Source organism: Primulina eburnea, chromosome 18 (assembly GCF_022965805.1).
Source record: "Primulina eburnea isolate SZY01 chromosome 18, ASM2296580v1, whole genome shotgun sequence".
NCBI classification, from domain to species: Eukaryota; Viridiplantae; Streptophyta; class Magnoliopsida; order Lamiales; family Gesneriaceae; genus Primulina; species Primulina eburnea.
Genome location: NC_133118.1, coordinates 30,812,074 through 30,839,728, shown reverse-complemented (window position 1 = coordinate 30,839,728; position 27,655 = coordinate 30,812,074). Strand labels below are relative to the sequence as shown.

General features: G+C 37.3%; 5 protein-coding genes and 1 long non-coding RNA gene across 6 annotated transcripts in view; 5 read left to right on the top strand and 1 right to left on the bottom strand.

The window, feature by feature from the left end:
- Window positions 1-9,628, top strand: part of LOC140820053 (putative late blight resistance protein homolog R1A-3) — a 23,431-nt gene extending 13,803 nt beyond the window's left edge. Inside the window, exon 2 of the transcript XR_012115337.1 lies at window positions 9,284-9,628. The gene's annotated coding sequence lies outside the window, so the exon portion shown is untranslated. The remainder of the gene's footprint in view (window positions 1-9,283) is intronic.
- On the bottom strand, window positions 4,725-27,655 carry LOC140820058 (uncharacterized). Its single transcript, XR_012115338.1, has 2 exons — window positions 26,745-27,655; window positions 4,725-4,947 (listed from the first exon to the last, which is right to left on the bottom strand). It is a non-coding gene; the product is annotated as an uncharacterized lncRNA (long non-coding RNA).
- On the top strand, window positions 6,317-9,628 carry LOC140820056 (putative disease resistance RPP13-like protein 3). Its single transcript, XM_073180367.1, has one exon. It carries the CDS (start codon window positions 6,462-6,464, stop codon window positions 8,277-8,279), a length of 1,818 nt encoding a protein of 605 aa, XP_073036468.1. The 5' UTR covers window positions 6,317-6,461; the 3' UTR covers window positions 8,280-9,628.
- On the top strand, window positions 10,253-12,959 carry LOC140820054 (putative late blight resistance protein homolog R1A-3). Its single transcript, XM_073180364.1, has 2 exons — window positions 10,253-11,427; window positions 11,637-12,959. The coding sequence occupies exons 1-2, from the start codon at window positions 10,270-10,272 to the stop codon at window positions 12,825-12,827; spliced, it is 2,349 nt and encodes a 782-aa protein (XP_073036465.1). The 5' UTR covers window positions 10,253-10,269; the 3' UTR covers window positions 12,828-12,959.
- On the top strand, window positions 16,097-19,323 carry LOC140820051 (putative late blight resistance protein homolog R1A-3). Its single transcript, XM_073180362.1, has one exon. The coding sequence runs from the start codon at window positions 16,221-16,223 to the stop codon at window positions 18,855-18,857; it is 2,637 nt and encodes an 878-aa protein (XP_073036463.1). The 5' UTR covers window positions 16,097-16,220; the 3' UTR covers window positions 18,858-19,323.
- On the top strand, window positions 19,892-26,242 carry LOC140820125 (putative late blight resistance protein homolog R1C-3). The gene is made up of 2 exons (XM_073180448.1): window positions 19,892-20,986; window positions 24,463-26,242. The coding sequence occupies exons 1-2, from the start codon at window positions 20,042-20,044 to the stop codon at window positions 26,071-26,073; spliced, it is 2,556 nt and encodes an 851-aa protein (XP_073036549.1). The 5' UTR covers window positions 19,892-20,041; the 3' UTR covers window positions 26,074-26,242.

The following is a 27,655-nucleotide window of genomic DNA, read 5'->3' as shown; positions in this document are numbered from 1 at the left end:
TGGCTATCCAAGTTTGAGAAGCAGAAAGGAGAGTCTTTCGTTCTTTGGTCTTGCCATGAAATAAAGTTTTCTCTTGGTGTGGAGCTTGGATGGTTACCGTCTTTCCATGACAATCAACTAAGGCATGATTCTTGGCTAACCAATCCATTCCAAGAATTACGTCGAATTCCACCATGTTTAGTTGAATCAGGTTTGCCTTGAAATTCTGATCTTTTATGAGAACATTAATATCCCGATATAGAGTGCGAGTTTCTAAAATTCGATTAGCAGGAGTTGCTACTCTATATGGTTCTTCTAAGTTATCAGGCTTAGCTCCTAGCTTCTTGGCAAATCTCTTAGACATGAATGAATGTGTAGCACCACAATCAAATAACACATAAGCAGATATATTATTGATTAGAATGGTACCGACTACGACATCATTGGAGTTGTCCGCCTCTTCTTGAGTTATAGCATAGACTCGAGCATTTGGCTTGTTCTCCTTAGGCTTATTTGGAGTTGCTCCGCCTGCTGGACCATTTCTCGGATCTGGAAAAGGGCATTGAGCAATGCGATGACCCATCTTTCCACAACGGAAACAAGCTCCCGAATTCTTACGGCATTCACCCGTGTGAGTGAATCCACAATTTTGGCACTTGACTCCCTCTTTGCTTGATGGGGAAGAAGTGGTTCCTTTGGCTGGATCACTGGTAAATTGGTTGCTTGAAAACCTAGGCCTTTTGAATTGTTGGCCCTGTTGGTACTGACTTGACTGAGGACGTTTGAGTTTGTTCTCGCCTTCACGCCTCTTAATATCGTTCTCAGCCCTGATGGCTGCTCCCATCAATTCATCAAAACTGTTGGGCTCGATAACGGCAAGGGCAGATTGAATACGGCTGTTCAATCCCTTCTTGAAGCGATGCATCTTCAAAGCTTCGTCTCCCATGATGGTTGGGAGTAAGTTCCCAATGAGTGGAACTTGGATGAGTACTCCACCACTGTCATATTTGGTTCTTGCACCAAGCTTTCGAATTCTGACAGCTTCTGCACTCGAACTGCTGTCGGAAAGTACTGCCTCAGAAATGCTTCTCGGAACCTTTGCCAAGTGATAGGTCCCGCCTCTATCATAGCTGGTGAGACTCCTTCCCACCATTTGGTAGCTTTATCCACAAGGAAAGGAGTAATCACCTCTACTCTGACCCTTTGGGGAACCTCGAGTAGTCGAAGATGGTTTTCCACCTCTTTCATCCAATTCTGTCCGACCTCTGGATCGGTGCTTCCATCGAAATTAGGGACTCTTGCTCTTCGGAGAGCCTCATAATGTTGCTTAGTCTCATTCTGAGCTGGAGGTGGTGGTGGTGGCTGGTTAGCATTGGGGTTCACTAACCCTTGTAACGTGGTTGCCACAATCGTGGCTATCGCCATTAAATCCACTTGGCTGAGGCCAACTGCTGGTGGCTGTTGTTGTTGTTGTTGTTGTTGTTGTTGTTGTTGTTGTTCATTCTCATCGTTGCGGTTGTTGTTACGGTTGTTGTAACGAGGATTGCGGTTGTTTCTAACTGGGCGTCCGTCCATTTCCTACAATTAAGAAAGTTCTAAGGTTGATGACAGAATAGAGACTAAACAAAAGAATCACAATGATTGAGTAATTGCTCCAAAAATTAAATATGAACCAATGGATAGAAATAATATTTTATTGATTCCTCAAGAAAGTGCAATTACAATGAACTTTGAAAATGAAACAGAAATGTAAATGGGACAAGTGTCACAGGACTACTACTAATGTTCTAATCTATCACTTCTCCCAAATCTAAATCCATATGGTCCTCTTCAACTTCCTCTTCGGGATCCTCCTCGGGTTCATCTTCATGGTTGGCTACTACTGCTTCGAGATGTTCAATATGCCCATGCAGAACCGCATTCTGGTCGCTAAGAACTTCAACAGTATCTTGCAACTCTTGAATCTGAGCATTAGTCTGCGCACTATACTGATTATGCTGGTGCACGAGTTGGTGATTTTGATCCTTGAGTATTTGGATCTTCTCGAGTAGTGTATCACGTAACTCGATGAATTCTACCACAGTCTCTTGGGATATCTCAAACTCCTCTTGCGTCTTCCTATTCCTCTCTTCTGCTTCATGCAGATAGTGAGCATAACGTTGAACATCACCCTCTAAGTGTTCTGCTCGACGCTCTAACTCGTCCTTGTCCAGCTTTAGGCAGTAGTTATGCCCCTTTTAGTTTCTCTAGCTTCCTCTCTAAGTTCTTAACGTAGCTACTTTGGTCCGCCATATCCTACATCCAAAACATGAGGGTAAAGGTTCAGAATTGATATCAAGAATATGGATTAAGTTATAGACAAATACTGGAATGAACAAAATCAGTACTGTCTATACAATTAACAGAAAAAATAGCTCAAAAATTTTCGGTCTCAGAATGGTGTGAAAATTTTACTAAAAATCCTTCACATCAAGAACATGAATGGTACCAAGTTTGGTGCAAAAATACTAAGTCAATTGAAAATGAAAATTCCTCAAAGTTTCAAAATTTTGGAAAATTTTACGGAAATGATGATATCCCTATCTAAACGATGGATTTCGGGGTTCGTCGGTGGTGCTAGAACGATGAATGGTTCTAGATTAGGTTCTCCTCGTCGAGAGCTTTCCAACGCCTACTTTTAATGGTAAAAATTCCTCCTGGATCAAAAGTTATGGCCGTTTGAAGTTGGCGCGAAAAACACCTCAACTTCTATGCCATTTTGCGAGGTCTACTACATTTGCTTGCTGGAATACACTGTCTACTGCAATTCTGATGCTACTGCAATCAGTCTGCTGCTTTTCCAGCATTGTCTGCTGCATTCCGAGTCTACTGACCCAGTCTTCTGCATTCAGATCTACTGGTTTCCTTCTACTGGTTCTGGTTTCAGGCTACTGGTCTAATCCTACTGTTTTTCGTCTACTGGTTTTGGCCTACTGAATTTTTTTTTTTTTTTTTAAACTCGTTTCAGTAGTCTATTACAGTAGCTTATTTTCAGTAGTCTATTTCAGTAACCTTCTGAACTTATTCTCCGAAGTCTATAAGAACTTATTATTTCTAGTTCCTCCTCCCCAGATTATGAAACCCGGTTCTGCTCTGATACCACTTCAATGTCACGCCCCGGGACGGGGGTTGGTTGACACCGGCGTTGCTATCAAATATTACATTCAAAAACAACAAGCCTCAGAAGTACAGAATCTCATAAACCAGTCTTTTATTCATAATACGAAATAAATCAATTGTCTGTTACAACTCGAATACTGATGTTTTACAGCGGAAATGTAAAACCAAATATTACAGTATTTTAACAGATGCAGCGGAATAAAAATAAACATGAACTGAGAACAACAGTCTTCTTCACCAGCCCCAGAACTGGATCTGTTCTTCTTCTTCTAACATTTCTTCAGTACTCTTATCTGAGATGGGTTTGGTGGGTGAGTGATATGATTGTCACTCAGTAAGCAGGGGCGGGAATAACTCCCAGTTTTCGAAAATCATTTTAATACAGAACAGTAATTCAAGAATATACAGAAACTCTTACTTTCAGAACAGGAATCAGTATTCAGAAATCAGTAATCAGTATTCAGTAATCAGAAATCAGAAGTTTAACAAGTAAGCACTGAGCACATTCGTGAATTTCATGGCTAAACTGATATCAGTCCCCTATATATTCTCTCCTCTAAGGGGTGAGGCCAGTAATCAGTAATCAGAATTCAGTAATGTTCAGAATATATATTCCTACCATTAGTTCACTAAGTTTCAGTGCTTCAAAATCAGAAATCGAGAATATACTTTGCTTTAAAACAGAAATCATCAAACAGGTTCTAAGATATTTATATATAAGCCCACTTACAGTAACTTGCTTAAAGAATTTCGGTTGAGGTCTGGAAATCTGCTTGCCTTGCTACTGGATTATACAGCTTCGAAAATGCACTCTCTTAGCTCTAATTTCAAGTGATAACTCAAGATTTTGGTAAACCAATTCAGTTGTTTGAGGGTGCTATTTATAGGTGAAATTCTGACTGTTGGCTTCCCATTTAATGACCATAATCTGCCATTAACAACTTTTATTCCGTGATAAATGCTTCAGTTATAAGTCTAAGCTGAAACAGTAACTGTCTGCTGGAATTCGCTCTTCTGTTGCTGGATTCAGGTCTGCTGCTGGATTCGGGTCTGCTGGATTTTGTCTGCTGGAAAATACCGTCTTCTGAAATATGAGTTGCTGCTGGAAATATTAGCTACTGCTGAAATTGGCCAGTTGCTGCTACTGCTGAAATTTCAGGTTCTCACAATTAGTACTCTGTAGTGAATCAGCCTATTCTTCTGCAAAGAAGATACAAGAGGAACAACAAAACCTTGGAAATTATGACCTTCTGGTTCAGGTTACTGTTAGCTGGGGTACGAGACGAGATGATTGGTGTAATTTGTAAATTAAATAAATATCTATCTTTTGAAATAAAATAAAAAAAAAGTATATCAAATTATTATATTTACATTTAGTTGTCATTGTGTCATTACAAAATCCTTGCTCTGCATTAAGAAGTTGATAACACTTCGACGAAGCACTAGAGTTACTTTATCAGCTGGTCAGTTATATATGCTGACCTTTCCCTTGGTTGTTGATCTTGCGAAGAATCCCTCATTTTTCACCCTCTCACTACTGAAGGCTATTGTACACCGAAAACTCGTAGTTCTTGAGATATATGATGTTGTCCAGATTGTTGCAGAATTGATGGTACAAAGCCAACAGGAGTGTATTCACAAGAAGTGTGGTCAGATTTTTTTTCAATTTTTGCTTGGCTACCATATTTCTGAAAAGCGATTGCAACAACATCTTGATTTCTTACTTGGGCATCTGATGTGAAAAAAAAACTGATAGTATTTTGTGTGAGTGTGTGTTTGCTCCATGCTATCATAAAGAAATTTCATAGTCTATCTTATACTACTGATTATGTAAATGAGCTGGACGATTCGGGTTGGAGTCAAACTGGTCCGTCATGCATCAATTAACTCAGCAGGGGAAGTAATATTTCTTTTGTTTTTGCCTGGAAGTGAAGCGAAGTCGTCTCATTCCTTACTAAAACCATCAATAAAATTCAGAAAAGAAAGTCCAGATTTTGTAAAGCAACATTAATCCATGATTTACAGAGTAATATGGAATTCATTTATGAATAACAGCATCAGCCAAACTATTTCACATTAGCAAAATTAATCCTTGATTTTTTTATTAACTCATTGCACATTGACTATTCTGCTAGTTATGCTTATCACATGATGTTGCCTTTGTTGAAAGTTTGTGAAGGGTGTACTGGAAAAGTTGTTTCAGGCGTGCTTTTAAGTCCGAACTGATGTGGCTTATGCCAGAACAAAGAGGAGGATCAAAATCACTTAATGTTGCATTGTTCATTTATGAATGGATTATGGAATAGGGTATTGCAGGAATTGTGTTTAGAGTGGATCTTCCCAAGAAAGGCGCAGTAAATGTTTCTTTTGGAGCCAAGGCTACCTGCAGAGAGGAAAAGTCGATGTCTTTGGTTTGTGATAGTTCATTGCTTATTTTGGTCGATCTGGTTGGAGCGGAACAGTAGAATTTTCAATGACTTAGCAGAGTCTACAGACGAGGTTTGGGAGAAGATCAAATTCAAGGAAGACAAAGTTGAAAGAGTTTAATCATCTATTCATCTCAGACGCGTGAGGGATTGGAAATTTATATGTTTTAGACGGCATCATAGTTTTTTTCTTTATGATTTTGACGGATTTCTCATCTGTCTTGACGTATTTGTACTGGTCTCTTTGTTTTATCCTTATAATAAAATTTTGTTTCTAATAAAAAAACTCATTCTATATTAACTCATTTTGATATGTCTTGGCTGACTTTTTCTTTTTGGTATGACAGACAATCTGAAACAGTTAGCACTCGAGGTTCGCGAACTCTAGCGAAAGCATTAGATTAATCGTGGGGAACCATTTCATTCAAGTTTTACTACCTAGTAAGGAAAAATCTCAAAGGAAAGAGGACAAGAGAAAAAAAGACGAGAAAATTTTCTTTAACAAGTACAATATATATAAATTTTATCATATTCTATTGATTTAAAATAATTGAGAAATTCACAATTTTTGAAATTGTGAAAAAATTGTTCGCATGTCAAATAACACAAGCCTTTTACCTAATGTTTAGCTTGGAATTTGTTTGAAATTTCGTATTATTCAATTTAAAAACCCAAAAAATATTTAAAAAGAAATATAAAAATTCAATTCGTAATATTTAATTAGAAAAATGTTCGTCGAAATGATTGAAACGGGAAATGGGCTGCTGCTCTCACAATGACGATTCAAAGTCGATTCCCATAAAGTCAACTCTTGTGGAAGAAACGGCGATGCAGAAAAGTTATCTCTAATACAACAAAGAAACCACCAGATTGATTTTGGGCACTGAGATATCTGCAATGGCAGCTGCTTATGCATCTCTTCTCTCTCTCACACATATTCTTGATCGATTATTGCAACACCCACCGCGCCAAATGGCTGTTATTGACAAAGCCCAGATCGATTCTCTGCTTCAAAATATCAGTTTCCTGCAAGATTTTCTGGAAGATTTTTCGCTGATGAGTGGGGACATGATTCAGGAATTAGAGGAAAAAATCGCAAGATCAGCATATGCAGCGGAAGATATCATTGAAGGTCGTGTGGTGGATCTAATTCTTGAAGGTTCTGAAGCTGGAAGTGAAAGGAGCAGCTCCAGTCTACTCTGTCAAGATATGCAGAAAGTGATAGAAGCAATTGCTTCTATGAAGAAAGATGTGATGAAGATCAAGGAAACTGAAGGGATAAAAATCATGGAGCAGCCAAGAAAAGCTGCGACTGCTGGTTCTTCCCTACGAGGTGCATCTGATAGCAAGAATTCTATGGTGGGATTTCATGAAGATTTGATTCAAATAATGGAGATACTCACTGGACACCAATCCAGTCTCCGGATCATCTCAATTGTCGGGATGGGTGGTATTGGTAAGACTACACTTGCTAGAAATGTTTACCATCATCCATATATCGTGCATCACTTTCACGTACATGCTTGGGTTACAATCTCTCAACAATATAGCCTGCACGGAATAGTTTTAGCCCTCATGAAGGAAATTGGAATTCTTGCTAAATGTAGTAAAGAAGAGGAAGGTGAAGAAATTACTCAATCGGTTGATGAATTAGGAGAACGTTTGCATAAAAGTTTGTCTGGTAGAAAATATTTGATTGTGATGGATGACCTGTGGAGTATCGAGTGTTGGAATGACATAAAGATGTTTTTTCCAGATAATAATAATGGTAGTCGATTCATGATTACTACTAGACAAACAAAGGTGGCTGATGATTTTCGCTCGTGTACCCCTCATCAACTACATTTGTTAGACAAAGATCAAAGTTGGGCTTTGTTTTGTGACAAGGTGTTTGGAAAAGAAAGTTGTTGCCCTCCTGAGTTAGAGGAAGTAGGAAAGACAATTGTGAGAAATTGTGGAGGACTTCCTCTAGCCATTGTTGCTATTAGCGGACTTCTTGCAAAGTCTAGTCGAGCAGTTGAATATTGGGAGCATGTTGCTAACAATACACATGAGGCATTAAATAAGGGAGGTGATGGGCTCTGTTTTGAGATATTATCTTTAAGTTATAAGCACTTGCCTGTTCATCTAAAACCATGTTTCCTTTATATGGCCATATTTCCGGAGGATCGTAAGATTAAAATTTCGAAGCTCGTTAAATTATGGGTTGCGGAGGGGATTCTTAAACCGATGAGTTCTAGAAGTTTGGAGGAAATTGCAGAGGATAATTTAAAAGATTTAATAGATAGAAATCTTATTCAGGTTCATGCTTACGGGTCTAGAAACAAAATCAAAACTTGCACCATCCATGATCTCCTAAGAGACCTATGCCTCAGGGAAGCTCAAAAGGAGAAATTTCTTCGTGTCACTATGATGGATGTGCTCGACAATCACAGCAAAATCATCGATAATAATCGTCGGCTTATTATTCAGCGAAGCTCCTACGAAAAGTTATGCCGACAACAGGTCTTCGATGCCATGAATTCTGCATTATGTACCCGTTCATTGATATGTTGGAAATCAAATTACAAATCTATAAAGCTGCCAGTTTATTTTAGACTGCTAAGAGTACTCAACATGGATGGTGTCTGCTACGACAAAGAAACTCTACAACTTGTCAACTTGAGATACATTTATTTCGTTGCTCCATCAATCCAAATCTCTCGAATACTTTAGAATCTCTATCCCTCCTATGGAATCTGCAGACTATCATCATTGCTGGTCCTTTGCTTGGCTCTGTGACGCGAACAAATCTTCCGGCTGAAATATGGGAAATGCCGCAACTCAGACATCTAAAAATGGAAGGAGGATACTTCTATTTGCCTGATCCTCCGAGCACCAACAGCAAAAATGGGAGGCGAGATATTCTTTTTATGAAAAACCTGCAAACACTCTATAAAATAAGGAATTTCAGGTGCACGGATGAGGTTGTTCACAGAATGCCAAACTTGAAAAAACTGGGAATCACTTACGGGCAATTCACCAGTGGCTTTGGGGATTACTATGAAGTTTCCAATCTCGTCCATTTACGTAATCTCGAATCACTTTTGTTTAACGGTTACAAGGATGTGCTGCGAAATCTCTGCTTTCCACAATCGCTCAAGAAGTTGATTTTGGAAAACTGCCGAGTGCCTTGGGAAGATTTGACGGTGGTCGGCTTACTGCCTCATCTCGAAGTTCTCAATTTGATAGGTCATGCAGTCAGAGGGCGTGAATGGAATCCCGTGGAAGGAGAGTTTCTTGAATTGAAGTCCTTAAAAATTGTTTACACAGATCTTGTGGAGTGGACAGCAGACAGCTCTCACTTCCCACGCCTTGAGAAACTCACACTAATGCGTCTTAGATTCTTAAAGGAAATCCCAGATGGTATTGGAAAAATACCAACACTTCGATCGATTACATTACAATTCTGTAGCGATTCAGCCTATTCTTCTGCAGAGAAAATACAAGAGGAACAACTGGAGCTTGGAAATCATGAACTCCATGTTAGTATTGATGATGCATTCAGAAAGAAGCACTCGGTTGGCTGATTAGTGCATTCGATGTGTAAGAAACTGCTCAACTTTCATGGACAAAGTTGCTTAGATAAACACTTCTAGATGATAGATGAGTGCGATTTATGTTGTATCGATATTGTTATCAAAGTTATCCATGGTGTAGGCGAGTTGGTAAGATCTGAGGTGACTTGTGTTATTATTCTTAACGTCGCATGATAGATTCTATCGTAGAACATTTTCTCACTGAATTATTGTGGAGTATGCTCTGAGTCGTATCTCTGCTTACTCATGCATATCTCTCGTTTTACTTTTTCGTCCGGATCAAAGGACTTGGGGAAAACAAAAAAAAAATTGTTATCAAAGTTGTTGGATTTTAGCACAAGGACACTGGGGAGGAATTTTGTGGATGATTATTGTATTTGTTTGGTTATTTATAACATAATATTTGATTTAAATGTAAAAATTAATTTTGATTAAATATTAGAGTTAATTATTTATCTTTTTAATTTAAAGTTGTTATTGGAGTTTTTAAAAAAATTAAAATGTAATGGCGATATATATTTATTTACACGCAAAATATAGTTAATTTATTTGCATTATATTAAATTTTATTGCTTTAGATGTCAATCTTTTCCACTACTTGTTAATATAAAAATGGTTAGTGGAGTCTATTTTATACTTTTTTTAATCTCATTCTTATTCTATTACTAGTTTGGTATTTATATTATTTTTGTCAACAAATAATTATTACTTAATAAAGAAAAATACTTATTTTTTGTTCAATAATTTTATCATTTTTGGATTTTCAGTTCACTAATTTTTTATTTTTTTTATCTCGGTGTATTATCTTTTCATTTTTGATTATTTTGGTTTTTTTTTTTCTGGTGAAATAACCAATTTTTGTCGGCAAAGGTTGGCTAGATAGACAATGACTAAATTTGATTTGGAAAAAAAATTGAGATTTTATTTTAAAACAAAAAAGCAAATGTCCAATTTGAAAATTTGTTTTTCAATTTTCGTATTATTCAATTAAAAAACCCAAAGAATATTTAAAAAGAAATATAAAAATTAATAATTAGAAAAAATAATCCGTACGGGGCTGAATTATTGGGCTGGCGAAGATCAGTCAAAGTAGATGATCACTGATGAGAAATCATCAGTGATCAACAATGGCAGCTTATGCATCTCTTCTTTCTCTCGGACATATTCTTGACCACTTAATTCAACTCCCACCGCGCCAAAGGGCTGTTCTTGACGGTGCCCAGATCCGTTCTCTGCTTCAAAATATCACTTTCCTGCAAGATTTCCTTGAAGAATTTTCGCTGACAAGGGGGGACGAGATTCAGGCATTGGAGGAAAAAATCGCAAGATCAGCACATGCAGCAGAAGATATGATTGGAAGTCGTGTGGTGGATCTAATTCTTGGAAATGCTGAAGCTGGAAGTGAAAGGAGCTCCACTCTGTTCAGTCGACATTTGGAGAAAGTAATAGAAGAATTCTGTTCTATGAAGAAAGATGTGATGAAGATTAAGGAAACTGAAGGGATCAAAATCGTGCTGCAGCCAAGAAAATATGCGACTGGTGGTTCTTTCGTACGAGGTGTATCCAATAGAAAGAATACTATGGTGGGATTTGATAAAGATTTGATTCAAATAATGGAGACACTCACTGGGGACGAATCAAATCTTCAGATTCTCTCCATCGTCGGGATGGGTGGCATCGGCAAGACTACCCTCGCTAAAAATGTTCTCAAAAATCCATTAATTGTGGACCACTTTGATCTTCATGCTTGGGTTACAATATCTCAACAGTATAGTGTGCACAAGATCCTTTTAGGCCTATTAAAAGAGATTGGAGTTGAAGAAATCACTCAAGAGCATGATGATAAATTAGGAGTGAGTCTACATAAAAGTTTGTTTAATAGAAGATATTTCATTGTGATGGATGACATGTGGAGTATTAAGGTTTGGGATGGCATAAAGAGATTTTTTCCGGATAATGGCAATGGTAGTCGAGTCATGGTCACCACGAGACTATCAAATGTTGCTGAAAAGTTTCTATCGTGTACTCCTCATCAACTACATTTTCTAGACAAGGATCAAAGTTGGGTTTTGTTTTGTGACAAGGTGTTTGGAAAAGAAAGTTGCCTTCCTGAGTTAGAGGAAGTAGGAAAGAAGATTGTGAGAAATTGCAGGGGACATCCTCTAGCCATTGTTGCTATTAGTGGACTTCTTGCAAAGTCTAGTCGAACGGTTGAATATTGGGAGTATGTTGCTAATAACACATATTCAGAATTAAATATGGGAGGTGATGGGCTCTGTTTTGAGGTATTCTCTTTAAGTTATAAGCACTTACCTGTTCATCTAAAGCCATGTTTTCTTTATATGGCGATGTTTTCGGAACACCATAAGATTAGAATTTCAAGGGTCGTTAAACTTTGATAGCGGAGGGGATTCTTAAACCTATGAGATATAGAAGTTTGGAGGAAATTGCAGAGGATAATTTAAAAGATCTAAATGATAGAAATCTTGTTCAGGTTCATGATTACGGGTCTAGAAACAAAATCAAAACTTGCACCATCCATGATCTATTCAGAGACCTATGCCGCAGGGAAGCAAAAAAAGAGAAATTTGTTTGTCTCACTATGATGAATAGCCTAATCAATCATATCAGAATCATTGATAATAATCATCGGCTTATTAGTAAGCGAAGCTCCGACGCAGAGGAGTTAAAATCCACGTTTTCAAATCTGAGTGGATTCCGAAAAGTACAAAAAAAAGATTATATCTTCTCTGATGAAGAAATTGTGCGATTAGTTAACTCTAGATTCATAGATTACGATGCTGGAATTTTTTCAAGTCTGTTGAATACCTTAGAATCTCTATCCCTACTATGGAATCTGCAGACTGTTACCATTTCTGGTGTGATGCCAATAAATCTACCTGAAGAAATATGGGAAATGCCACAACTCAGGCATCTAAAAAGGGAAGAAAAATTCTTCAATTTGCCTGATCCTCCGAGCACCAATGTAAAAAATGGCAGGGCAGATATTATTATTCTGGAAAACCTGCAAACACTCTATAAGATAAGGAATTTCAGGTGTACAGATGAGGTAGTTCACAGAATCCCAAACTTAAAAAAACTGGGAATTACTTACAAGCGATTCTCCAGGGGCATTGGATGGGATTACCATGAAGTTTACAATCTTTCCAATTTACATAATCTGGAATCACTTATCTTTGACAGTTACGAGAATGTGCTGCGAAATCTCTGCTTTCCACAATCTCTCAAGAAGTTGACTTTGGAAAGATGCGGAGTGTCTTGGGAAGAATTGACGGTGGTTGGTTCACTGCATCATCTTGAAGTTCTTGATTTGATGCATTATGCAGCTAAAGGGTGTGAATGGAATCCTGTAGAAGGACAATTCCTTGGATTGAAGTCCTTAAGAATTGAACTTACAGATCTTGTGGAGTGGATAGCAGACAGCTCTCACTTTCCTGGCCTTGAGAAACTGGAACTTCGGTGTCTCAGACGCTTAAAGGAAATCCCAGAAGATATTGGAGAAATACCAACACTTCGATCAATTTCATTAGTACTGTGTAGTGAATCAGCCTATTCTTCTGCAAAGAAGATACAAGAGGAACAACAAAACCGTGGTAATTATGACCTTCTGGTTCAGGTTCCTGTTAGCTGGGGTACGAGACGAGATGATTGCTGTAATTTGTAAATTAAATAAAGATCTATCTTTTGAAATCAAATAAATTTTTTTATGTTTTTCCTTGGATGCTTACATTGTTTTTTTCCTTGGAATTCCCCTTGGTTATGCGTACTCATGGTTGTATTTTTTCCCTCAGTTCTTACATTACAATTACAACGATAGTCAATTTTTGTTATTTACTTTGATGCATTGCTTAAAAGTATATCAAATTATATATATACATTTAGGTGTCATTGTGCCGTTACAAAATACTTGCTCTGCATTAAGAAGTTGATAGCACTTTGGCGAAGCACTAGAGTTACTTTATCAGCCGGTCAGTTATATATGCTGACCTTTCCCTTGGTTGTTGATCTTGCAAAGAATCCCTCATTTTTCGCCCTCTCACGTAGTTCCTGAGATTTATGATGTTGTCCAGATTGTTGCAGAATTGATTGTACAAAACCAACTGGAGTATATTCACAAGAAGTGTGGTAAGATATTTCTTCAATTTTTGCAAGGCTACCATATTTCCGAAAAGACATTGCGACAACATCTTGATTTCTTACTTGGGCATCTGAGGTGAAAAAAATGACTGATAGTATTTTGTGTGAGTGTGTGTGTTTGGAGAAGGTGTCCTAGAGATGCTCCATGCTATCATAAAGAAATTTCCTCATAAGATAGTAGATGAACAATCTCAAACATTTTCATTCATTTGGTTGTTTATTTGGCCAATGATAAAGATAGCAAAGTTCGTTCTATGACCGCGGCTTCGATAAAATGTCTTATTGAGCATGTGAGTGCACATTCTCTTGGCTCCATTTCTTGAGTACAGCGAGTCTTGGTACCTCGGTGGTAAACAGAATCTGTGGGGTGCGGCAACACGGGTAAGATTAAGCAATTGTTATTGTTTTGATGTGCTTTCCATGTAAAATTATATTCACTCATTTTTTTAATGTCCCTTTATGAAACTTATTGGCGTCCTCATTGTGTTCCCACAATATGCGGTAGGGAGCGAGAAAGCAATATTTACTGGTTATTCTCCTGATAACTCCCTTCTTCATCTTTTGATGGTGCATGCCGTTTTCTTCTTAAAATATATTCATGCATGGTTTTAGTAATGGACAATTCTGTGTTATTTTGTTGTGCTCGAGTGTCTCTCTTCTTTTCTCTCGAATTCGTTTCTCTTTAGTTGGATGACACTCATGCCTGTTTAACTGCTGATAATCGGATTAGGATTCAGCATTCTACTGTTAATGTGTATCGTGTGTAAATACATCTTCATCACGTGAATTGAATCCTTCCTTACTCTTCAAGTACTGGATTGAAATGCTTGAGTTCGCATATCCAGCTCTTCAACTTCATTTGCTGTTGCACATTATGGTATTATTCGAACCATAGTCTATCTCATACTACTGATCATGTAAATGAGCTGGACGATTCGGGTAGGAGTCGAACTGGTCTGGGCTTGTAAAGCGCCGCCCATCAATTAACCCAGCAGGGGAAGTAATATTTCTTTTTGTTTTGCCTGGATGTGACGCGAATAGTCATCTCATTCATGACTAAAGCCATCAATAAAACTCAGAGAAGAAAGTTCACATTTTGTACAGAGTTTGTGAAGGGTGTACTGGAAAAGTTGTTTCAGGTGACTGTTGTTTCTCCCAGATCAACTCATTGCATGTTAACTCATTTTCATATGTTTTGGCTGACTTTTTTCTTTTTTAGCATGCCGAATGATCTGAAACTGTTAGTACTTGAGGATCGCGAAAGCATTAGAGTAATCACGGGGAACCATTTCATTCAAGTTTACAAACTAGTAAGGAAAAATCTCAAAGGAAAGTGGGACAAGAGCAACCAAGCATCGGAACAATAAGAGAAGGAAAATCATGTCCATGAAAATGGGAAGATGGATGCATTAAGATCATGAAAATGCATGGGTGGCACATATTCTACAAATTAACAACAAATATCATGGTAAATTTCCACCACTCATCAGCAGAGATTGAGTCATGGGGCGGTTGGATGCGATCGCTCCCGTCAATTTTTTAATTTAATTGATTAGGGGTCTGAATTTAAGTATATTTTTTCACATTCCCTCGTAATATTCGTTCTTGACCTCTCTAAATTTTTAAGAAAGTAGTTGGCCATTTCAAGTTAGTATTATCATTTGTATGTGATATATGTTTCAAACTTCCAGAATCTCTTCAATTGTTGGTATTTCTTGTACTCTATAACGTTCTTTATCGTATTTTCTACATGAGATAGTTCATTTGATCAGTTAAATAAAACTCGAGGCCAAATAATCTTGAATTACATCTGCTGCATGATTTTCAGTTACCATTCTTTCATCATGTACTCCCCGATATTCTTCTTGGAGTGCAGATTTTATGACTGCAGAATAACCTTCAATTATCCCTAGTTTACTCCTTAAGTTGTGAATCTTGCTATTAGTTTCTTTTTAGTTTTAAAAGCTAATTTGGTTACTTTGTTGGCAGCTGATTGTATCAGTAGCAGCCAAGTTTAGAGCACTTACAATTCTTTTTTCTTGTTTGAAGATTTCAATTCTTTCTTCTACTTTATCGGTATGCAAGTGATTTTACAGTTTAAAATAAATGAAGAAACATTAAATATTTCTAAAATTTTGAAAAAATTTTATATTATATTTTATAAAAATGAAAAAAGGGGTTCTTTTTTATATTTGTTATTCTTTAGTAATAAAAAATTTGATATCTAATTGAACTTGTTAATTGAAGCTCTTGACCATATATGTCAATAGTCAAATATTTTTGTTACTCATTTTATACCAAAAATTATTTCTTGAATTTTGTTTGTAAATATATACATTTCGTTGAAGTCTAACTTTTTATTAAAATAAATAATAAAGCCATTATTTCAAATTAGGAATGATAGTAAACAATACATAATAAATACTAGTCGTCGAGAGCAACGCGTTGCGTTCTTTTACAATTGTGATTTTGTTTTTAATTTGATTTTTTTAAAACCAATTTATGTAAATGAATTATAGAATATGAGGATAATTTTGTGATTTAAATTCATGTCGAACTTTAATATAATAATAGATTAACACATTAATCTAAAATTTTGAAAAACTAACTAAATATTAATACAGTTTTGAAAAGAGGTTTTCTGCGCAATTTTATGTGTCCTATTTTCGCATGTAATAGATGGGAAATACTTTGGCTTTGTAAGAAGAGCTTGTTAAATTTTAACTAAAAATATTTATAAACAAGTATACAAATTAAATTTGTAATATTTAATTAGAAAAATATTCCTTGAAATGATCCAAACGAGGCTCGATTATTTGGCTGGTGCTCAACAATGATGATTCAAAGTTCATGCCTGCAAAGTCAACGCTAATACAAAGAATCACAGATTGATTGAGTTTGAAATTATCAGTGATCAACAATGGCAGCTTATGCATCTCTTCTTTCTCTCGGACATATTCTTGACCAGTTATTGCAACACCCACCGCGCCAAAGGGCTGTTCTTGACGAAGCCCAGATCCATTCTCTCTTGGAAAATATTATTTTCCTGCAAGAGTTTCTTGAAGATTTTTCACTGATAAGGAGGGACGAGATTGTGGCACTGGAGGCAAAAATTGTAATCTCAGCATATGCGGCAGAAGATATAATCGAAAGTCGTGTGGTGGATCTAATTCTTGAACATTCTGAAGCTGGAAGTGAAAGGAGCTCAACTCTGTTCAGTCGAAATTTGGAGCTAGTAATAGAAGAAATCTGTTCTCTGAAAAAAGATGTGATGAAGATTAAGGAAACTGAAGGGATCAAAATCATGGAACAGCCAAGAAAAGCTGCGACTGCTGGTTCTTTCCTACGAGGTGCATCTGATGGCAAGAATACCATGGTGGGATTTGATGAAGATTTGAATCAGATAATGGAGACACTCACCGGGGACGAATCAAATCTCCAGATTCTCCCCATTGTTGGGATGGGAGGCATCGGCAAGACCACCCTCGCAAAAAATGTTTTCGACAATCCATTAATTGTATTCCACTTTGATCTTCGTGCGTGGGTTACAATATCTCAACAATATAGTGTGCGCGAAATCCTTTTAGGCCTATTAAAAGAGATTGTGGGTGAAGAAATCACTCAAAAGAATGATGATGAATTAGGATTACTTCTACATAAAAGTTTGTTTGATAGAAGATATTTCATTGTAACGGATGACATGTGGAGTATCGATGTTTGGGATGGAATAAAGAGGTTCTTTCCTGATAATGACAATGGTAGTCGAGTCTTGGTCACCACGAGACTATCGAATGTTGCTGATAATTTTGTCTCGTGTACCCCTCATCAACTACATTTGTTAGACGAAGATCAAAGTTGGGCTTTGTTTTGTGACAAGGTGTTTGGAAAAGAGAGTTGTTGCCCTCCTGAGTTAGGGGAAGTAGGAAAGACAATTGTGAGAAATTGCAGGAGACTTCCTCTAGCCATTGTTGCTATTAGCGGACTTCTTGCAAAGTCTAGTCGAACAGTTGAATATTGGGAGCATGTTGCTAATGATACACATGAGGCATTAAATAAAGGAGGTGATGGGCTCTGTTTTGAGATATTATCTTTAAGTTATAAGCACTTACCTGTTCACCTAAAACCATGTTTCCTCTATATGGCCATATTTCCAGAAGACTTTGAGATTCGCGTTTCAAGACTCGTTAAATTATGGGTTGCGGAGGGGATTCTTAAACCGATGAGCCCTAGAAGTTTGGAGGAAGTTGCAGAGGATAATTTAAAAGATCTAATAGATAGAAATCTGATTCAGGTTCATGATTACGGGTCTAGAAACAAAATCAAAACTTGCACCATCCATGATCTCCTAAGAGACCTATGCCTCAGGGAAGCTCAAAAGGAGAAATTTCTTCGTGCCACTATGATGGATGGGCTCGACAATCACAGCAAAATCATCGATAATAATCGTCGGCTTATTATTCAGCGAAGCTCCGACAAAAAGTTATGCCGACAACAGGTCTTTGATGCCCGGAATTTTGCATCATGTACCCGTTCATTGATATGTTGGGAATTAGAATCCACATCTATAAAGCTGCCAGTTTGTTTTAGACTGCTAAGAGTACTCAACATGGATGATTTCTACTCGTGCGAAGAAATTCTACAACTTGTCAACTTGAGATACATTTATTTCGATGCTTCATCGAATCCAAATCTGTTGAATCCTTTAGAATCTCTATCCCTACTATGGAATCTGCAGACTATCATCATTGCTGGTACTTTGTGCAGCTCTGTGAAAACTCTACCGGCTGAAATATGGGAAATGCCGCAACTCAGACATCTAAAAATGGAACAAGGAGACCTCTATTTGCCTGATCCTCCGAGCACCAACAGCAAAAATGGGAGGCGAGATATTCTTGTTATGAAAAACCTGCAAACACTCTGTACAATGAGGAATTTCAGGTGCACGGATGAGGTTGTTCACAGAATGCCAAACTTAAAAAAACTGGGAATCACTTACTTGCGATTCCGTAGTAGCTTTGGATGGGATCACTATGAAGGTTACAATCTCTTCCATTTACGTAATCTCGAATCACTTTTCTTAGACAGTAACGAGAATGTGCTGCGAAATCTCCGCTTTCCACAATCTCTCAAGAAGTTGACTTTGGAAAGGGGCGGAGTGCCTTGGGAAGATTTGACGGTGGTCGGCTCACTGCCTCATCTCGAAATTCTCAATTTGTTTGCTGATGCAGTCAGAGGGCGTGAATGGAATCCCGTGGAAGGAGAGTTTCTTGAATTGAAGTCCTTAAAAATTTTTTCCACAGATCTTGTGGAGTGGACAGCAGACAGCTCTCACTTCCCACGCCTTGAGGAACTCACACTCGGGTTTCTTAAATTCTTAAAGGAAATCCCAGATGGTATTGGAGACATACAAACACTTCGATCGATTTCATTAGAACTCTGTAGTGAATCAGCCTATTCTTCTGCAGAGAAAATACAAGAGGAACAATTGGAGCTTGGAAATTATGACCTCCAGGTTCGTATTGTTGATCCAGACAGAAAGAAGTACTCGGTTGGCTGATTAGTGCATTCGATGTGTAAGAAATTGCTCAACTTTCATTGACAAAGTTGCTAAGATAAACACTTCTAGACGATAGATGAGTGCGATTTAAGTTGTATCAATATTGTTATTAGAGTTGTCCGATCGCGTAGGCGAGTTGGTAAGATTTGAGTTGATGTGTGTTGTTATTCTTAACGTCGCATAATCAATTCTCACGTAGAATATTTTCTCACTGAAATATTATGGGACATGCTCCGAGTCGTATCTCTGTTCATTCATGCATATATCTCGTTTTGCCTTTTCGTCTGGATCAAAGGACTAGGGGAAAACCAAAAAATTTAGAGTTGTTGGATCTTAGCACAAGGACACTCGAGGAAATTTTGTTGATGATTATGGTATTAGTTTGGTTATTTATAACATAATATTCGATTTAAATGTAAAGATGTAATTTTGGTTAAATATTAGTGTTAATTATTTATCTTTTTTAATTTAAAGTTGTTATTGGAGATTTTAAAAAAATAAAATGTAATGGCAACATATATTTTTTACACGCAAAAAATACTTAATTTTTATATTAAAATTGATAGCTTTAGATGTCAATCTTTTCCACTATTCGTTAATATAAAAATGGTTAGTGAAATATATTATATATATATTTTTAATCTCATTCTCATTCTATTACTAGTTCGGTATTTATATTATTTTTGTCAACAAATAATTATATATTACTAAAGAAAATTAATTATTTTTTGTCAAATAATTTTATCATTTTTGGATTTCAGTTCAATAACTTTTAATTTTTTATCTCAGTGTATTATCTTTTAATTTTTGATTATCTTAATCTATTTTAAGTTGAAATAACCAATTTTTGTCGGAAAAAATTGACTAGATAGACAATGACTAAATTTGATTTGGAAAAAAATTGAGATTTTATTTTAAAACAAAAAACAATGTCCAATTTGAAAATTTGTTTTTGAATTTTCGTATTATTCAATTAAAAAACCCAAAGAACATTTAAAAAAAAAGGGCAATATAAAAATTAATAATTAGAAAAAATAATACTGAAAATTATCTGTACGGGGCTGAATTATTGGGCTGCGATGATCAGTCAAAGTAGATGATAGTGAAGTCAAATAGTCAACGCTAATGCATAGAAATCACAGATTGATTGAGTTTGGCCACTGAGAAATCATCAGTGATCAACAATGGCAGCTTATGCATCTCTTCTTTCTCTCGGACATATTCTCGACCACTTAATTCAACACCCACCGCGCCAAAGGGCTGTTCTTGACGAAGCCCAGATCCATTCTCTGCTTCAAAATATCAATTTCCTGAAAGATTTCCTTGAAGGATTTTCGCTGACAAGGGGGGACGAGATTCAGGCATTGGAAGAAAAAATCGCAAGATCAGCACATGCAGCAGAAAATATGATTGGAAGTCGTGTGGTGGATCTAATTCTTGGAAATGCTGAAGCTGGAAGTCAAAGGAGCTCCACTCTGTCCCGTCAAGATTTGCCAATTCTTCGAAATTCTGAATCCGAAAGGAGAAGGAGAGAAATATTTAGCCATTTCAACATTATTTTAAAGAAAGTGACCCTCCCCGATGTACCGAGTAGCTCCACTCTGTTTAGTCGACATTTGGAGAAACTAATAGAAGAATTCTGTTCTCTGAAGGAAGATGTGATGAAGATTAAGGAAACTGAAGGGATCAAAATCGTGCTGCAGCCAAGAAAATATGCGACTGGTGGTTCTTCCGTACGAGGTGTATCCAATAGCAAGAATACTATGGTGGGATTTGATGAAGATTTGATTCAAATAATGGAGACACTCACTGGGGACGAATCAAATCTTCAGATTCTCTCCATCGTCGGGATGGGTGGCATAGGCAAGACTACCCTCGCTAAAAATGTTCTAAAAAATCCATTAATTGTGAACCACTTTGATCTTCGTGCTTGGGTTACAATATCTCAACAGTATAGTGTGCAAAAAATCCTTTTAGGCCTATTAAAAGAGATTGGAGTTGTAGAAATTTTCCCGATAATGGCAATGGTAGTCAAGTCATGGTCACCACGAGACTATCAAATATTGCTGAAAATTTTCTATCGTGTGTCGGGGAATTACCCCGAAGCGATGCCGATCACGATGATAATAGTACCCAAAAATGCGGAATAAAACAACCAACAAGAACACAAAGATTTACGTGGTTCACCCAATATAGGCTACATCCACAGAGCACTGCAACTTTTATAACCGGGAGAAATATTACAACAAGTGTATACACCAATACACTCAATATCTCACGATCCCAACCCCGAGTATACCGAGAAAATATTTTCTCTAACTCATAAAAGAGAATTCCCGCACTCAAGAAAAAAATACACTCTTTTTTTTTCTATGCACTCTCTTTTTATCAAAGCTGAAAAGCTTTTAATTTTGGGATACAATAACTGAAGGAATTGGGCTCTATTTATAACTCAATTCCTCGTTCAATTTTATAACAAAACCGATGTGGGATATGTGAGAAAGCATGTTTTATATTATTTAATTTAATGCGGGTCCCACCCCATTAAATTCGTACCTAACAATTCTCCCACTTGAAGACTTGATTTTCAATCATGTCTTCACACCATCAGTGCAGCAGCTCATACCTCCTTTGTGTTAGTCCAGGAGACCAACTGAAGTCAAACACAACTTCAGTTTTTCCATGATAACAGCCTTCGTGAGCATCTCAGCTGGATTCTTGCTTTCAGGAATCTTCTCAAGCTTCAAGACTCCATTCACCCGATCTCTAAAGATCCCCAGTCCAAGGATTTGTTTTGCAGCACCCAAATCCTTCAAAGCAAATTCCTTTGATAACTCTTTCTCGAGTTTATCAATCTCCTCCAGACAAGCTCTTGCTATCAACATATCATTTACATATATCAGTAGTATGATATAATAACCATCAAGCTTCACATAACAACAGTGATCAGCCTGATACCTCAGAAAACCATCATTATTCATTACACCATCAAACTTCTTGTACCACTGTCTTGGAGCTTGTTTGAGACCATACAAGCTCTTCTGAAGTTTGCACACCATTTTCTCTTTCCCTCGTACTTCAAATCCCTGTGATTGATTCATTTCTTCATCTAGCTCACCATGAAGAAACATCGTCTTTACATCTAACTGTTCAAGATGTAAATCTTCTTTTATCATCAATCCAAGTACAGTCCTGATAGTAGTTAACTTTACCACCAGAGAGAAAATATCAGTGTAACCAATGACTTTCTTTTCACCTTTTACAACAAGTATTTCTTTGTATCGCTTGCTACCGTCATTTTCTAACCGGTACTCCCACTTGCTCTGTAAAACCTTTTTACCTTCAGGAAGTTCTGACAACCTCCACATGTGATTGGATGACAGCAAATCCATCACATCTTCCATGGCTAACTCCCACTGTTTAAAGGTCTCATAAACATCCGATTTATTTTTCACAAAATAAACACAAAATCTCCTGCTCGAATCATCAACAGTAGTGCCATAATATCTTGAGTGATCTCCAAGGAATGTCACAGGAGATGGTCCACATACATCAGTATGTACCAGCTCCAAATCCGCCGATATCGGTTCTCTGACCTCTTTTGAAAAGCTCACATTTTTCTGCTTTCCAAAAAATACAGCTTCACACAGCTTGTGCTCAACGATCTTTAATCCCGGTAGCTTTCCGTTTGAAACAAGCATCTTCATTCCCTTTTCACTCGTATCCCCAAGCCTACTATGCCATAGACTTGAATTAGCTCCAGCATCCACAGCCGCTAATTTATTTCTCAAACTGGAAGTCATATAAAGTGTTCCAGTTTTCTTTCCTCGAGCAACAATCATGGCTCCCTTTCTTACTTTCCAGGAACCATCACCAAAGGTCACCTTATGGCCTTCATCGTCAAGCTGTCGCACTGAAATCAGATTGGGTGTCAACTTTGGTACATGCCTTACTTTGTTGATTTTCCAGACAGATCCATTTGTCATCTTCATCCGGATATCACCCATACCAATTATTTCCAAAGGTTTTCCATCAGCCAGGAAAACTTTTCCGTAATCTCCCGCAATGTAATTATCGAATACATCACGATTACCAGTGGTATGAAACGAAGCTCCCGAGTCCATAACCCAAGAATCAACAGGGCTTTCCATGGATAATAGCAGAGCATCATGTACCTCCTCAGTAACAACATTAGCGTTGTTCTTTGTTGATTTGCAATTCTTTTTCAAGTGACCAGTCTCACCACAGCTCCAGCACTTCACATTCTTTTCAAAGTTGCTTTTGTCTTTTCCATTTCTTGACTTGGACCCACCATGCCATTGGTTTAAACTCTTTTCGCCACTCCTGCCCCTTCCTCTATTCTCGAGATTTAGAGCAGAACTTGATGATGTTCCTTCACCAGAATCCATCTTGCGAACTTCCTCGGCAAGAATTTGATCTCTGACATCATTAAATTGTAGCTTTCTTTTTCCAACAGAGTTGCTAACCGCTGCCCGCATTGGTTCCCAATTGTCTGGTAAAGACGCCAAAAGAATAAGTGCCCGAATCTCATCATCAAATTTAATTTCAACAGATGTTAGCTGTGAAACAATCGTGTTGAATTCATTGATATGTTTTGCCACCGAAGCACCTTCTCCCATCTTCAAGTTGAATAACTTCTTCATGAGATGTACTTTGTTATTTGCCGATGGCTTTTCGTACATGTCCGACAAAATGGACATCATCTCCTCCGTTGTTTTTGCCTCCGCCACGTTATGTGTCACGTTCTTCGTTAGGGTCAATCGTATTACCCCTAACACTTGTCGGTCAAGAAGCTTCCAGTCATCATCCTCCATCTTTTCCGGCTTCCTTCCAGATAGAGGTTGATGCAACTTCCTGCTATACAGATAATCTCTAATCTGTAACCGCCAGAACGAAAAATCTGTTCCGTCGAACTTGTTGATTCCCGGTCCCGATCCATCATCTCCGGCCATCACTTCTCTAGCCTTAACAGAAAATCAAAAAAATCTTTTCTGATGTGGAAGATCAGACAAAGCTGCAACCACAGAGCATACTCAGAATTTTTAAGAATTTTCACAACAAGGCTCTGATACCAGTTGTTGGGGAATTACCCCGAAGCGATGCCGATCACGATGATAATAGTACCCAAAAATGCGGAATAAAACAACCAACAAGAACACAAAGATTTACGTGGTTCACCCAATATAGGCTACATCTACGGAGCACTGCAACTTTTATAACCGGGAGAAATATTACAACAAGTGTATACACCAATACACTCAATATCTCACGATCCCAACCCCGAGTATACCGAGAAAATATTTTCTCTAACTCACAAAAGAGAATTCCCGCACTCAAGAAAAAAATACACTCTTTTTTTTTCTATGCACTCTCTTTTTATCAAAGCTGAAAAGCTTTTAATTTTGGGATACAATAACTGAAGGAATTGAGCTCTATTTATAACTCAATTCCTCGTTCAATTTTATAACAAAACCGATGTGAGATATGTGAGAAAGCATGTTTTATATTATTTAATTTAATGCGGGTCCCACCCCATTAAATTCGTACCTAACATCGTGTAACCCTCATCAACTACATTTTCTAGACAAGGATCAAAGTTGGGGTGTTTGGAAAAGAAAGTTGCCCTCCTGAGTTAGAGGAAGTAGGAAAGACAATTGTGAGAAATTTTAGGGGACTTCCTCTAGCCATTGTTGCCATTAGTGGACTTCTTGCAAAGTCTAGTCGAACGGTTGAATATTGGGAGTATGTTGCTAAAAACACATACTCGGAATTGAATATGGGAGGTGATGGGATCTGTTTTGAGGTATTCTCTTTAAGTTATAAGCACTTACCTGTTCATCTAAAACCATGTTTTCTTTATATGGGGATGTTTCCGGAACACCATAAGGTTAGAATTTCAAGGGTCGTTAAACTTTGGATAGCGGAGGGGATTCTTAAACCGACGAGATATAGAAGTTTGGAGGAAATTGCAGAGAATAATTTAAAAGATCTAATTGATAGAAATCTTGTTCAGGTTCATGATTACGGGTCTAGAAACAAAATCAAAACTTGCACCATCCATGATCTCTTCAGAGACCTATGCCGCAGGGAAGCTCAAAAGGAGAAATTTGTTTGTCTCACTTTGATGAATAGCCTCAACAATCATAGCAGAATCATTGATAATAATCGTTGGCTTATTAGTAAGCGAAGCTCCGACGAAGAGGAGTTAAAATCCACGTTTTCAAAGCTGAGTGAATTCCGAAAAGCACAAAAAAAAGTTCATGTCTTCTCTGATGAAGAAATTGTGCGATTAGTTAACTCTAGATTCATAGATTACGATGCTGGAATTTTTTCAAGTCTGTTGAATACAATAGAATCTCTATGGAATCTGCAGACTGTTACCATTGCTGGTGTGATGCCAATAAATCTACCTGAAGAAATATGGGAAATGCCACAACTCAGGCATCTAAAAAGGGAAGAAGGATTCTTTAATTTGCCTGATCCTCCGAGCACCAACATAAAAAATGGCAGGGGAGATATTATTGTTCTGAAAAACCTGCAAACACTCTATAAGATAAGGAATTTCAGGTGTACAGATGAGGTAGTTCACAGAATCCCAAACTTAAAAAAATTGGGAATTACTTACAAGCCGTTCTCCAGTGGCATTGGATGGGATTACCATGAAGTTTACAATCTTTCCAATTTACATAATCTGGAATCACTTATCTTTGACAGTTACGAGAATGTGCTGCGAAATCTCCGCTTTCCACAATCTCTCAAGAAGTTGACTTTGGAAAGGTGCGGAGTGTCTTGGGAAGATTTGACGGTGGTTGGTTCACTACGTCATCTTGAAGTTCTTGATTTGATGCATTATGCAGCTAAAGGGCGTGAATGGAATCCTGTAGAAGGACAATTCCTTGAATTGAAGTCCTTAAAAATTGAGCTTACAGATCTTGTGGAGTGGATAGCAGACGGCTCTCACTTTCCTCGGCTTGAGAAACTGGAACTTCGGTGTCTTAGACGCTTAAAGGAAATCCCAGAAGATATTGGAGAAATATCAACGCTTCGATCAATTTCATTAGTACTGTGTAGTGAATCAGCCTATTCTTCTGCAAAGAAGATACAAGAGGAACAACAAAACCGTGGAAATTATGACCTTCTGGTTCAGGTTCCTGTTAGCTGGGGTGCGAGACGAGATGATTACTGTAATTTGTAAATTAAATAAAGATCTATCTTTCGAAATCAAATAAATTTTTGTATGTTTTACTTGGATGCTTATATTGTTTTTTTCCTTGGAATTCCCCTTGGTTATGCGTACTCATGGTTGTATTTTTTCCCTCAGTTCTTACATTACAATTACAATGATAGTCAATTTTTGTTATTTACTTTGATGCATTGATTAAAAGTATATCAAATTATTATATATACATTTAGGTGTCATTGTGTCGTTACAAGATCCTTGCTCTGCATTAAGAAGTTGATAACACTTCGGCGAAGCAGTAGAGTTACTTTATCAGCTGGTCGGTTACAAATGCTGACCTTCCCCTTGGTTGTTGATCTTGCGAAGAATCCCTCATTTTTCGACTTCTCACTACTGAAGACTGTTTCCGAAAACTTGTAGTTCCTGAGATATGTGATGTTGTCCAGATTGTTGCAGAATTGATTGTGCAAAACCAACGGGAGTATATTCACAAGAAGTGTGGTCAGATATTTCTTCAATTTTTGCAAGGCTACCATATTTCCGAAAAGCGATTGCGACAACATATTTATTTCTTACTTGGGCATCTGACGTGAAAAAAATGACGGATAGTATTTTGTGTGAGTGTGTGTTTTAAGAGAAGATGTCCTGGAGATGCTCCATGCTATCATAAAGAAATTTCCCCTCACAAGATAGTAGATGAACAATCTCAAACATTTTCATTCATTTGGTTGTTTCGTTAGCAAAGTTCGTTCTATGACTGCGGCTTCGATAAAATGTCTTATTGAGCATGTGAGTGCACATTCTCTTGGCTCCATTTCTTGATTACAGTGAGTCTTGGTACCTCGGTGGTAAAGAGAATCTGTGGGGTGCAGCAGCAAGGGTAAGATTAAGCAATTGTTATTGTTTTGATGTGCTTTCCATGTAAAATTATATTCACTTATTTTTTTTAATGTCCCTTTATGAAACCTATTGGCGTCCTCACTCTGTTCCCACAATATGTGGTAGGGAGCAAGAAAGCAATATTTACTGGTTATTCTCCTGATAACTCCCTTCTTCATCTTTTGATGGTTTATGACCTCTCTAAATTTTTAAAAAAATATTTGTAGTTGGCCATTTCAAGTTAGTATTATCATTTGTATGCGATATATGTTTCAAACTTACAGAATCACTTCAATTGTTGGTATTTCTTGTACTTTATAACGTTCTTTATCGTATTTTCTACATGAGATAGTTCATTTGATCAGTTAAATAAAACTCGAGTCCAAATAATCTTGATTTTCATCTGCCGCATGATTTTCAGTACCATTCTTTCATCATGTACTCCCCGATATTCTTCTTGGAGTGCAGATTTTATGACTGCAGAATAACCTTCAATTATCCCTAGTTTACTCCTTAAGTTGTGAATCTTGCTATTAGTTTCTTTTTAGTTTTTAAAGCTAATTTGGTTAGTTTTAGACTGCTAAGAGTACTCAACATGGACAATAGCTGCTCTTACGAAGAACTTCCACGACTAGTTAACTTGATATACATTGCTTTCAAGGCTCCATTGTTTCCATATTTGTTGAATCCTTTAGAATCTCTATCCTTACTATGGAAT

What these genes read in the sequence shown, in the direction of transcription:
- LOC140820054 (XM_073180364.1), top strand. Translation starts at nt 10,270, where the DNA reads ATGGCAGCTTATGCATCTCTTCTTTCTCTCGGACATATTCTTGACCAC. An exon ending in GTGATGGGCTCTGTTTTGAG is followed by an intron (nt 11,428 to 11,636) that starts GTATTCTCTTTA and finishes AATCTTGTTCAG; the next exon opens with GTTCATGATTACGGGTCTAG.
- LOC140820051 (XM_073180362.1), top strand. Translation starts at nt 16,221, where the DNA reads ATGGCAGCTTATGCATCTCTTCTTTCTCTCGGACATATTCTTGACCAG.
- LOC140820056 (XM_073180367.1), top strand. Translation starts at nt 6,462, where the DNA reads ATGGCAGCTGCTTATGCATCTCTTCTCTCTCTCACACATATTCTTGAT.
- LOC140820125 (XM_073180448.1), top strand. Translation starts at nt 20,042, where the DNA reads ATGGCAGCTTATGCATCTCTTCTTTCTCTCGGACATATTCTCGACCAC. An exon ending in TGCCGATCACGATGATAATA is followed by an intron (nt 20,987 to 24,462) that starts GTACCCAAAAAT and finishes TACATTTTCTAG; the next exon opens with ACAAGGATCAAAGTTGGGGT.